Source organism: Lissotriton vulgaris, chromosome 11 (assembly GCF_964263255.1).
Source record: "Lissotriton vulgaris chromosome 11, aLisVul1.2, whole genome shotgun sequence".
Classification (NCBI taxonomy): Eukaryota; Metazoa; Chordata; class Amphibia; order Caudata; family Salamandridae; genus Lissotriton; species Lissotriton vulgaris.
The window spans coordinates 133,183,391-133,196,159 of record NC_141699.1 but is presented as its reverse complement, the minus strand read 5'-3'; the positions used below and the strand labels follow the sequence as shown (position 1 = coordinate 133,196,159).

General features: G+C 46.7%; 1 protein-coding gene across 1 annotated transcript in view; it reads left to right on the top strand.

The window, feature by feature from the left end:
• The window catches only part of DNAH10 (dynein axonemal heavy chain 10), a 1,963,751-nt gene that overhangs the window by 925,619 nt on the left and 1,025,363 nt on the right, over positions 1 to 12,769 (top strand). The window contains exons 34-35 of the mRNA XM_086942901.1: positions 4,421 to 4,573; positions 4,716 to 4,904. Of these exons, the coding sequence (XP_086799027.1) occupies positions 4,421 to 4,573; positions 4,716 to 4,904 (342 nt within the window). The remainder of the gene's footprint in view (positions 1 to 4,420; positions 4,574 to 4,715; positions 4,905 to 12,769) is intronic.

The window sequence follows — 12,769 nt, the reverse complement described above, 5'->3', positions numbered from 1 at the left end:
CTAAGTCCATCTATTCTTATAGGTGGTCTAAGTTTGTTGTTTGGTGCAGGGAGAAGTCTATTGACCCTTTGAGGGCCCATTTATCTGATGTTCTCCAGTTTGCCCTTTCTCTGGCACAGCAGGGGCTTGCTGTTGCCACGGTGAAGGGTTATCTGTCAGCGCTGTCGGCGTTTATCTGTTTGCCTGACCAGCCTTCTCTGTTTAAATCTCTTATAGTTTTGAGGTTTTTGAAGGGCCTCACTAATATCCCTCCTATCCCTTTTATTGTGCCTCAGTGGGATTTGAATCTAGTTTTGACATTTTTAATGGGTGCTCCTTTTGAGCCTCTTCACAAATGTCCTATGAGGCTCCTGACTTTCAAAACAGTTTTCCTCGTTGCAATAACCTCGGCAAGGAGGGTAAGTGAGCTTCAAGCTCTTAGTTCCAAGACCCCATTCCTGACCATTCATGCTGATCGAATGGTTCTTAGGACCAGGGCTGCTTTTCTGCCAAAGGTGGTGACTCCTTTCCACCTTGGTCAATCCATTACCCTCCCTACCTTTTATCCTCCCCCACACCCTTCCAAGGAGGAGGAGAGATTACACCGTCTTGACCCCAAGAGGGCGGTGTCTTTTTACTTGGACAGGACTAAAGACTGTCGCATGGATGACCAGCTCTTAATTGGCTTTGCTGGCTGCAAGAAAGGAAGAGCGGTCCATAAGAGGACTTTGTCGAGATGGATCATCCTCTGCATTAAGATCTGCTACTCTTTGGCTGGTAAAGAACCACCAGAGGGCATAAGGCCTCATTCTACTAGAGCTAAGTCTTCGACCTCTGCATTGGCTAGAGGATATTTGTAGAGTGGCAATTTGGTCTTCCCTCCACACTTTCGCGAAGCATTACTGCTTGGATTCCGAAGTGAGGAGGGACGGTCATTTTGCGCGCTCTGTCCTTCAGGATTTCCTGGTTTAGAAGAGTGGACACCCTCCTCCGGGAGTGGGGACTGCTGTGGGACTCTATTCACAAGGTGAGGAATCCACATGGCAGATGTATCTATCAGAAGAACAAGTTACTTACCTTCGGTAACGCTTTTTCTGGTAGATACAATATCTGCCTGTGGATTCCTCACTGACCCACCCGCCTCCCTGTGTCCACTCTTCTATGCCAGAGTTTCTTTAATGTATTATTTTGTCAAATGTTTTATTGCATTTACTTCACACTGTGTGTGTTACCTTGATTTCTATACTGTGTATATTGTGTATATATCTACTGACATCGGTCCGTCCGTGTGCCTCGAAGGCACGGAAAAAAGGGCAGAACTGATGTCATCACGCCGGCGTGGGCCTATTATAGGCGTCGGTGACGTCAGCGGAGTCGCGAGCGGGGCCGTGCCTTTGTGACATCCGGATCCACGTCGGCGCGAAGCTACAAAAAAGAATTTCCGAATGTTGCTGACGCAAGGGGGATATTCACAAGGTGAGGAATCCACAGGCAGATATTGTATCTACCAGAAAAAAACGTTACCGAAGGTAAGTAACTTGTTCTTTTGCACAGTGTCGGATACATTCGTCCAGCTCACCACAAAAAGCATTAGGTGACCTTCTATTGCTGTGAAAAGTCAATGTCTTGTTTGTCATGCAATCCGTGTTACATCTGGCTCTTAAGAGCCACAGCAAATTCATAACAACTAGAAAAGTGCACTTGCTAATAACCACAAGCAATCTAGATCCTCATTATTAGTTCCCCTCTGTTTGAGGGAGTAATACTACAACCTGTCAATACAGACACATATGGTGTGGATTTAATGTGTGCGGTGTTACCTCAACATCTAGAGGATCACACATCAGAATGATTACTGAAGGGGTAATATCAAATGCTGTCCTCCATTCTGAGCTTCAAAATGTGGAATGTGATATATATTTTCCCTGCACAAAGTCCACCCGAAAATTGTGTCAGAGCAGTTATTTTTGTAAACACACAGTTTGCAGTCCAAGTAGGTGAAATGTTGGATAATGCCTTTCACTTTGTTGATAACACAACCGTCTTTCCACACAGTGGCATAGCAAGGGGGTCATGGGCCTGTATACAAGATAGGACAATGGGCCCCCAAGCTCCCCAACAGATATTAAGACACCCATAATCAAGGTGTATTGGACTCCGTAGAACTCTGGGCCCCTGTGACACTGCACCTGCTGCTCCATAAGTATCAGCACCCCTTCTTCCAAGGACCTGCCCTGGTCTTACTCATCTCTTGGCAAAGGGTCCACCAGAAGTAAGGATTAACCGTCAATAGGAGTAAAACAAGTAAGCTGCCTTTAGATCTAGTATTCCATGCTTAATTTGACTATATCGAGGCCGGTTGATGGATGATGGTAAATGGCTTGGCCAGGTTGTAGTGAGATCACTTCTACCACCCTTAAAAGTTAATTAAATCAAAGCACTTACAGTAGAGGCCTATGATGTAGAGTCCTGGGACAATGATGGCTGCATTAAATTAGTGGTCATGGAAACTGTCTTTCTTAAAAGGCTACAAGAGACTCCATTTGAGCGCTTCTTTATTCCCTGTGTTTTTTTTTGTTATCCTGGGCATAAGTCCATTGTCCAAAGATTTTCTATTAAAGCAATGTTATTCGCAATCCAAATGTAGGCCTCTGCATTGCATGAATCTTATGAAATAACCCTTACTGAGCTTATGGCGCATATTGCAACCGAAGCACCTTTATTGGTTCTTCCATGTTCACTGCTGGAGCACAAAGCTTTATATGGCTGGTTCCCCTTTATCTCTTTTTCTTTTTTGACTTTTATTGAAACTATAACAATATACCACAAGATGTGTATAAGCTATACATGTAGAGAAAGTAGATGTTGCCCCAGTATTGGAACTTTCATAGATTCCCATGCTTTTGTATCATTCCCCGTCGTCGGAATGGGAGTCTCAGTAACAAAATAACATAGCAGTAGGTACAAAAGAGAAAGAAAAAGGCCTAGGCCTCATTCCCTTTTGTAGCATATCCGCCTCTTTTTGTAAAAGAGACAAAACCAGGCATCAGCCAAACAGAAGAGCCTCACCCCATAGAACCCTCCTGAAGTTCCATCTAGATCAAATTACAGAAACAGTGCACTGTCCAGCTACCTCTCCATTCCAGAACTTGCAATCAACACCTTCTAGGTGCAGTTGTATATTGTGGGTGCCATAGCTTGCCATGGAGGAGGTGTAGATCAGTTCTTGTAGTGGATATGTTTTCATCTATTGAACTACTCTATTTCCTCCACCACATCTTTGGTTGTTACCATCCCCATATCTTCTGGGTTGTCCATGTCTAACCATGAGAGGTATGCCATAAGGCTACCCCATATGTCTTTTGGGGCCAGAGGTTATAGGCTAAGGGGAAGTGTAGACTTCTGATCGGTCATTACAATTAATAATGTCCTATAACCACTCTTATTTACTCGGACTGCCTTTATGCACCAATACATGGCCAAGGCTAAACGGAGAATGGCCAGCAAGAGTGCTGTTGCCACAGATCTTCAGGTCCTGCTTGATCGTAATTTAACAAAGCAAAAGAGTGTCATCTCTAGGCTTGGTGTGATCTATCATTGTTGATAATGTGTGAAATTTCCTGTGCCAGAATTTAAGTATGGGGGCAGATCCAAGCCTGCCTGGTCTAGTCTGCATTGTCGGCATTGATGTGATCTGTAGGGGTCCATTCTAAACTGTTTTACAGGTGTGTAATACGCCCAGTGTAGAAATGTAAAATGTATAAGCTTATGTCAGTGGTTGACTGATACTAATTGAGTTTGTGCCCAGCAATATATTCCATTTTGAATCTGTCGTCTCAGCTACCAAGTCCCACACCCAGGCTTGCTTGAATTGTGATCTGCCCTTCATCCGGAGTACCAAAAACATGGCATAAAATGTCAATACTCATCTGGTACCATCTAGAGAGTTAAAATTATCCGAGTCAAAGCTATCATCTCTTGTGGTTCTGCTGGGAACCCGGACAGTTTCTCCTGACCGATGTATCTCTCAGCATGGCTTGCACAATTACATTGATGAAGGCTGTTTTCAAATTGACAATAGCAATGTATGAAGGTTCCTTTGTAAGTCTCACATACTTGATGATGAGAGGGTTCAAACAAAAGCCTAATCACAAATGCTTAGGTTTTTTTGAACCTTTCATCAAGTCTAGAAAATCAATTAAAAAAATGTATTAGAACGATAGATGAATATTTTGTTGAAATATTGTGAGTACTGGTTAACACAAATCTGCACATTTACTGTTCCTAGCCAAGACTGAAGCAGTTGTCTGTTCACTGTGACTATGGGATTTTCTCAAAATAAATCATGATTGACTGTGAGCTTGTAGTGCAGTGTAAAATCATGACATCTATATGTTGCTGTGCGTTAAGTATCAATAATTACCTCTTCTTTTGAATTTAGGCAGTTGGTAAAATATTTTCTGGCCTTGCCCAATGTGGGGCATGGGGGTGCTTTGATGAGTTCAATCGTATTGATGCCTCTGTGCTCTCCGTCATCTCATCGCAGATACAAACTATCAGAAATGCTCTTATCCATCACCTAGAGAGATTTCAGGTATGCCTTGCATTCAATTATTTAAAAGATAGTGTTTTAAAATTGTAATGTGAGTATATTATCTATAAATACCGTTGGTTTTTATTACTTTTTAAATAAACTGAACAATGCACACCATAGTAACTTGAATTATTGACTCCAGTTTGAAGGGCAAGAAATCGCTTTGGATAGCCGCATGGGAATCTTCATCACCATGAATCCTGGTTATGCTGGCCGCACAGAGCTACCAGAGTCGGTGAAGGCTCTCTTCAGGCCTGTGGTTGTGATTGTGCCAGATCTACAGCAAATCTGTGAAATAATGCTCTTTTCAGAAGGATTTCTTTTGGCAAAGGTAAGGCATCTTAGTGTGATGGCAATCTTGGTTATATACAGTTTTCAATATTAAGATCCTCATTTAGAGTATGGCAGGTGACCCGTTATCTGTCAGGGAGGTGTGAGCCATTACCTCCGCTATCCTGGCTGGGCTACCTCCTACCATATTTAGAACTCTCTACCGGCCCTACAGAGATCTCTATGCCTTCAGAGCTGCTGCTATGATGGCTCCTCTAAAGGCACTGAAAGCTTGCTGAGCGTGGTCATGGTTCAGGTGGCAACACAACAAACCTTTCTGTTTTTCAAAAATAGACTCCGAAAGTGAGAGCTTGTTTTTGTAACAAAAACTAATGTCCCTCATAACATGGGAGCATGATAAGGCGCCATTTGTATTTTTTCCATGTTTGGAAACCCTGAACTGAGGATTAAAAAAAGTACAGCAGACCGTCCACTGTATGCAATGGATGGTTTGCTGCACCTACACTGATGGCCCCAACTCTGTCGGGCCATCAGTGTAGGGTTTCTGAAGGCAGAACCAGCAAGGACACCCCTGCGGCAGCATGACTGTCAGAATGGTTGGACCATCAGTTTGCGAAACAGATTACCCTGCCACATTTGTGGAAAAGTACTGTGTCCTCCATATTCAAAATCAGACTCTTAATGTTTTGTGCCACCTGGGCTTATATAGGCTTGTGACTTAAACAGAGGGGCATTACAAAAGGGCATGAGGAGGGATTTGGGAGTAGGAGGGTATAAAGGGATACTCATGTTTGCCACTGGGGAGAGTAAGGCAATAGGAAAAGTTATGTACTAACGGAACTGAGGGGAAAGGATTATAGAGAGGCGGGTAAGGAATATGCCAGCGAGCTGAGTTCCAGGCCAGGGGGTTGGTTACAGTTGATGAGTTAGCAATTAACAGTGACTAGAGGTCAATGCTTGGAGTATTTTGTTTGCAAAGAAAAATACATAACTTCCCTTTTGAACCAAAATCCAGTTCAAGGAGTAATGTCAAACTCTTTGAATCAAGAGATCACAGTGTGACAATATGTTTGGTATTTGCTTTTGGCTTAATCTTCTGTGCCATCTTTGCTGATTGGGACAGCTGATTCCTGAGCCGCACAGAGGTCTTGCTGTGAACATCCTGCTGAACCCACTCTTAAACAATGAATAGCATGTATATTAGGGCAACCAAAATCTTTAAATACTCAATTGATAGCCAACTGGTATTGGCTATCAAAGGGGACGGAGATCTAGTGGCAGAAAAATTCAAGAAGGGACTTGTAGACATAGGAGAATGGATGGCCACCAACTGCCTTAAATTAAACTCAGAAAAAAACCGAGGTGCTCATTTTCGGACCCCTTCTCCCAGCCTGGCCATCAAGCTGGTGGCCAGATACCTTCGGTACCCCTCCCACCCCAACTGCCAAAGTCAGGAACCTCGGAATCATCTTCGATGAAGGTCTAAACTTCATGGATCATGCCAATAAAACAGTTTCCACAGCACATCTAAAACTGAAGATGATAAGAAAAATGTGTCCTTTTCTTCCGGAGTCAGCCATCAAAACATTGGTTACCTCTCTTGTCCTTTCTGCTCTGGATTACTGTAACGGCCTCTTCCTCAATGCTCAATCCAGAGTAATAACCAAACTACAAACTATCCAGAACGCAGCAGCACGTCTGCTTTCTGGCAAAACAAAATACGAATCAATAACAAAAAGCATAAAGGATTACCATTGGCTCACCATTCGAAACAGAATCCATTTCAAATCCCTTTGTATCATGTTTAAGGCGCTCAACAACCAAGGACCACACTTTCTGAAAGAGCAGCTGCAACGGTACAAACCTAGCAGAGTGTTACGCTCAGCTACCCTCAGCCAACTGGTCATTCCTCGCACAAAAACGCTATCTTGGGGCGATCGACGCTTTCTGGTGGCTGCCCCGAAGCTCTGGAACACTCTACCCCTAAACATCAGGCCGAGCTCCTCCCTCCTTCAATTCCCCAAGCTCCTAAAAACTTGGCTGTTCGATCAATGATTGATCCTTCCTCACGTTATCCATCACAAATATTATTATTATTATTATTATTCTGAGTTTTGTATAGCGCCTGGTTACCAATAGGCATCCCCGCGCTCACCAGAGAATAGCACTACCAGAATAATGCAGGGGTTAAGCAGAGAACAAAAAAGTTTTTAAAAGTTTGCGGAACCGAAGAAGACTGGCTTCCGAACGTAGTTGTAGGGGAAGAGAATTCCACAGGGTGGCCACCTTTATCGAGAACCTTCTGCCACCCGTTCTTGCCTTCTTCGCCCTCCCAACCTGAAGAAGATGTTGGTGGTCAGAACGGAGAGAGCGCGGGGCATTATAGGGCTGGACCATCTCCCCCAGAATAGGTGGACCTACCCCCTGCAGGACTTTATGGGCAATACAGAGTAACTTGAATTTCACCCTGTCCCTAACAGGGAGCCAGTGCAACGCCCTCAGTGCCGGGCGAGCAGACTGACGCCTGGGGAGACCCGTCAAGAGCCTGGCGGCCGCGTTCTGCACTTGCTGCAGTTTGTTCAGGGTAGATTCAGGTGCACCCAGGAACAACGCGTTGCTGAAGTCCAGCCGCGAGATAATAAGCCCCTGGATGAGAAGCCTCCTGGTGGCCGCCGGGAGCAGAGGTAGGATCTTCCGGGCTGACCGGAGCAGGCCAAAACACACGCCAGCAGTCTTTTTAGCATGAGTTTTAAACGAGAGGTCCTGCTCAAGCCACACCCCCAGGCTCTTGATCTCCTGCTTGGGGGTGGGTACAGATCCCAGACAATCGGGCCAGCTGCTGGGGGACAAGGATGGAGAAGAGTTCCCCAGCAGTATCAGTTCCGTCTTGGAGCCGTTTAGCTTTAGTGCTGAGCTGCACATCCACGTGTAGATCTTCTCCAGACACGAGTGCAGCCGGTCGGGATGGTGAGCCGACTGGGAAACGCCTACCACCAGCTGAGTATCATCAGCATAACTAATGATTTTATTACCCAGCGGCAGTACCACACTCTCCAGGGGGGCCATATAAACGTTGAATAAGGTAGGGCTCAATGAAGAGCCCTGTGGCACACCACACTGGAGAGGGATTGAAGATGATTTTTCATGGCCTTCCCACACCTCAAATGTACGTCCTTCCAAAAAGGAAGCAAACCACTTGAGGGCCAAACCAGTAACCCCCACCCCTGACAACCGTTGGAGAAGCACCTGATGGTCCACGGTGTCGAAAGCAGCACTGAGGTCCAGGAGGATCACTGCCACTGATCCCCCCGAATCCAGAATGCTCCTAGCATTCTCCACGGTGTCGGTCCCCTGACCGGGACGAAAACCCGTTTGGGAATCGCCCAGGAGGGAGTTAACCTCCAAGAAGTCCGACAGGCGACTGTTCACCAGCTTCTCAGCCACCTTACTGAGACCCGGCAGCAGGGAGATAGGCCTAAAGTTGGCAAGGTTGGCGGGATCCAGGTTAGGCTTCTTTAAAAGAGCCTTAACCACCGCCCCTTTCCAACTAGGGGGGACTACCCCTTGAGTGAGGGACAAGTTTATGAGGTCCGTCACTGGGCCGCTGATGGTAGAGGCCACCTGTTTGAGATATTTAATAGGTGCTGGGTCTTTCGGGGAGCCACTCTTCATGGTCCTCAGGACCGACAAAGCTTCCTCCATAGTGACAGGACCAAGAGAGGCCAGCTCTACTGATCGCATCCTAAGCTGAGAACTGGAATTATCATCCGTGGAAGATACCTCACCTTGCCGGGGAAGGGAAGCCAGTATGTTGTCGATTTTAGTTTTGAAAAAGGAAGCCAATTCTGTGCATTTTTTGCGCGGGTCCTCGTGGATAACCCGAGGTTCGGGGGTATTCAGTAGTTCCTTAATGACCCTGAATGACTCTTTAAAAGAGCTGGCCGCAGAGCCTATTCTCTCTTCAAAGAATCCAGATTTTGCCACCCGAATAGCAGATTTGTACCTGCTCAGAGCCGCACGATATTCTTTCCGACTCGTTTCACTCCAGTCTTTCCTCCAGGCCCGCTCTAGCCTCTTGCATCCCTTCCTCAAGGTTCTCAATTCAGACGAATACCAGGGCGCCGAACCCACTCTCTTCCCCCTCGTAAGTTGTTTCTTTTTGGGTAGGAGGATATCCAACGAGTCCGTAAGCCAGATGTATAGATTCGCATCAGCGACAATCAGATTAACTCCCGGGGGGGCCGCGTTGCCTCCAGGTGTACCGCCCAGGTGTCAACCGAGAGCCTCGACCAGGCTCTTTCCAAGGTGTGAACCCTAGGGACCACCGCAGCTGGGCTATCAAATTGCCACATTGCGGACACCAGAAAATGGTCTGTCCAGGGCAGAGCAAGCGCAGGAGATGAAATAAGATGGTCCAGATTTGAGAAAATAGGGTCAAGCAAGTGGCCCTTTTCATGGGTCGCACCCGGGTTAGCCAGATTGATCCCAAAAGCTTTGAGATCATCTAGCAGATCTACTCCCGCGGCATTAGAGGGGTCATCAAGATGGATATTGAAGTCCCCAAGAGCAACAAAGTTGGCAATTGAGGAGGCAAGAAGTGCAGTTGTTTCTAGGAGAGAATTAGGGAAGTTTCCCAAGGGTCCAGGAGGGCGATAAATCAGCAGGCCCGCCAGGGACACTGTAGGTGACAAGCGAAGGGAGAACTGACAGCTCTCACAATCAGTCACCCCTCCATTCTGAATCTTACAAGCAAGCGTGTCTCTAAAAAGGATAGCAATACCTCCTCCCCTCCCCACAGGTCTGTCGAGATGGGATATGAGAAAACCTGGAGGGAGTGCTCTGACCATATCATGGCCTGAGCTGGGGGAGAGCCAGGTCTCAGTAAGAAACAACACATCAAGCTCGTGGTCCAGGATGAGTGAGTTAATTTCAATCGCATGACTCGGCAATGACCAGCAATTCAGTAAAGCCATGGAAAGGGCAGATTTCACAGCCACAGAGTTATGACCGGAAATACAGGCTCTGCACGGTAGAAATGGAGTGGTTGCCTCCTGTGCAAAACTGCAAATGGTAGGGTGGGGCGGACGATAGGAAATGAGGGCCTCCCTCCCATATCGAAACCTGTTGGTAGATGGCGCCAAGGAGACGGGCATAATGGCAAGCCCTGGGCCCGTCTGGGCCCGGACGGGCACAGACGGGCTGAACTCTGGCGTAACTCCGGCGTCAATTCGGCGTCCCCGCTGCGCGTGACCGCTGCGCGTTGGCATGGCTACCTAAATACTGAGCAAGCAAGGTAGAGAAAGGACTGGTTGCACGCTGCTCCCACTCACCAAAGATGGCCGCCTCGAGACAGGGCGAAGGACCCGCAAAGAGCGGTGAGTTGTACCGATTAGAGTGCAAGTTAGGATGACAGAGGTGGGGGTATGCGGGCCAGGCAATTTAAAATCAGGGGATAAGTGCCCTAAACACAGTTAAACAAAATACAAAAACGGGAGGATTAAAACAAGTGAGCTGCCACTAAACACGCACTACTTAAGAATAGCGCCACACACTGGTAAAGAACGCGCTGACCGAGTTTGCCTACCTAAATACCGAGCAAGCAAGGTAGAGAAAGGACTGGTTGCACGCTGCTCCCACTCACCAAAGATGGCCGCCTCGAGACAGGGCGAAGGACCCGCAAAGAGCGGTGAGTTGTACCGATTAGAGTGCAAGTTAGGATGACAGAGGTGGGGGTATGCGGGCCAGGCAATTTAAAGTCAGGGGATAAGTGCCCTAAACACAGTTAAACAAAATACAAAAACGGGAGGATTAAAACAAGCGAGCTGCCACTAAACACGCACTACTTAAGAATAGCGCCACACGCTGGTAAAGAACGCGCTGACCGAGTTTGCCTACCTAAATACCGAGCAAGCAAGGTAGAGAAAGGACTGGTTGCACGCTGCTCCCACTCACCAAAGATGGCCGCCTCAAGACAGGGCGAAGGACCCGCAAAGAGCGGTGAGTTGTACCGATTAGAGTGCAAGTTAGGATGACAGAGGTGGGGATATGCGGGCCAGGCAATTTAAAATCAGGGGATAAGTGCCCTAAACACAGTTAAACAAAATACAAAAACGGGAGGATTAAAACAAGCGAGCTGCCACTAAACACGCACTACTTAAGAATAGCGCCACACGCTGGTAAAAGCTGGTTTTTAAAATAACTGGTTTTACTAGCGCCAAGACGCCTGAGGGTATATGATGCGCTCTATAAATATAAAAAATAAATAAATAAATAAATAAATTGCTAATGATCCAAAATGCTCCTCGTTGTTGGATTCAGAAAAGCAAAGAAATATGAATATTATTAATACCAATGATAATAATAATACCTTGTGTTATGTAACCTTTCATTCTACTCTTCTTCCCTTTCTAAGTACTGCAAACAACATATGTTACTAATATTTTACTTAATGGAACACACTTATTTTTTATAAACAATTTTATTGATTTTATGTTCAACAGAAAAGACAAAACATCTCTGTGACCTATTAGACATTTCAGTACATTCACGAAGCAGTCCCCAATCAGCCCAGTAGCAGATAGGATCCTGCTCCTCCCATCCCCCGGCATCACCGCAACGGATCAGACCAACAAGCTCATCTATTTGCCCCATATACGCCCGTGTTTGGTTGGACAGCCCGCGCCTCATACACCGTCGTTTCTTGGATGGCACACTAGTCCACTCCCCTACACCATTTTGCAATAGAACGGGAACCATCCCGTCCATCCATCACATCTTGCGAATAGCTAGAGGACTAAAGGGAACCAAACCACCCACCCCACCGTGGCATTTAGCTCCGATACAATTAACTCTCAGTATCTGGAAAGGATAACACAGGACCTGACCACATGAAAAAAATCAGCTGGCTCCTCATCACACTGAGGGCACTTTGGGGATGGGAGAAACCCCGCTCTATATAACCTCAAAGGAGTAAAATATGCACAGTGAAGATAGTAAATCTGGATGAGGTGGAGCCTGGCTGCTAAAGAGAGTACTTTGGGGGCCATTAGTGCATCTCTCTAGTCTTCCTCCTCCAACTGACCAAATCATTGCTTCCACCTGGTCCTGAGGGATTGGGTATTGTTTATCAAGGACAGCTAGATTTGGGATACTCCCCTCTTGCCCAGGTTCCCCATAAGGAGTTTAACTTCCATTGGACTGAACTGTAAGATTGTTGTGTGATTGGGAATGTGGAGGGCCAGAGCATGCTGCGGTTGGAGATATTTGTAGAATTGAGTAGACTGTAGAGAATACATTTGCTACAGTTGTTGGAAGGAGGACAAGTGATCCCCCCTCCACCTATCTCCCACCTGGGTGATACAATCAGATCCCATTTCTGAAAGCCCGCCAGTGATCCCACCTCCGCAGCCAAGTGCCATGCCAGAGGGGTGTCTGCAGAGTGATCTTGTCTTCCCATTGGGTGTGCCCCGACGCAGATCGCCACGCTAGAAGGGACGTCCGCGTGACTGTAGGTAAAGAGTAAGAGCTAGGGCCCCTTACAGCATGGCTTGGATTCAGGAGAATCCAAGGCTTTCTACCGCTCGCCGGTAGGCTGGGTCCGTTCTTCCGCGGTTAAACCAGTCGTGGACCACCAATAGGCGAGTGGCCAGATAGTACAGAAAGGGATTAGTCATCCCCATACCACCATAATATGGGGGGAGGTGGTAATGTACGAGAGCCAGCCGCGACCTCAAGACGCCCCAGAGAAAGCTTGTGATTAATGTATCTAGCCCACTAAACCAACTACGTAAATGAGACTTGAAGAACCGGGTTTTAGAACCCAGCGGCGTCAGGGACACGCCCGATGTCTTCGAGTTCCCCTGTCTTAGCTTACCGAGACACGGGATACTTCTGGGTGACGTCAAG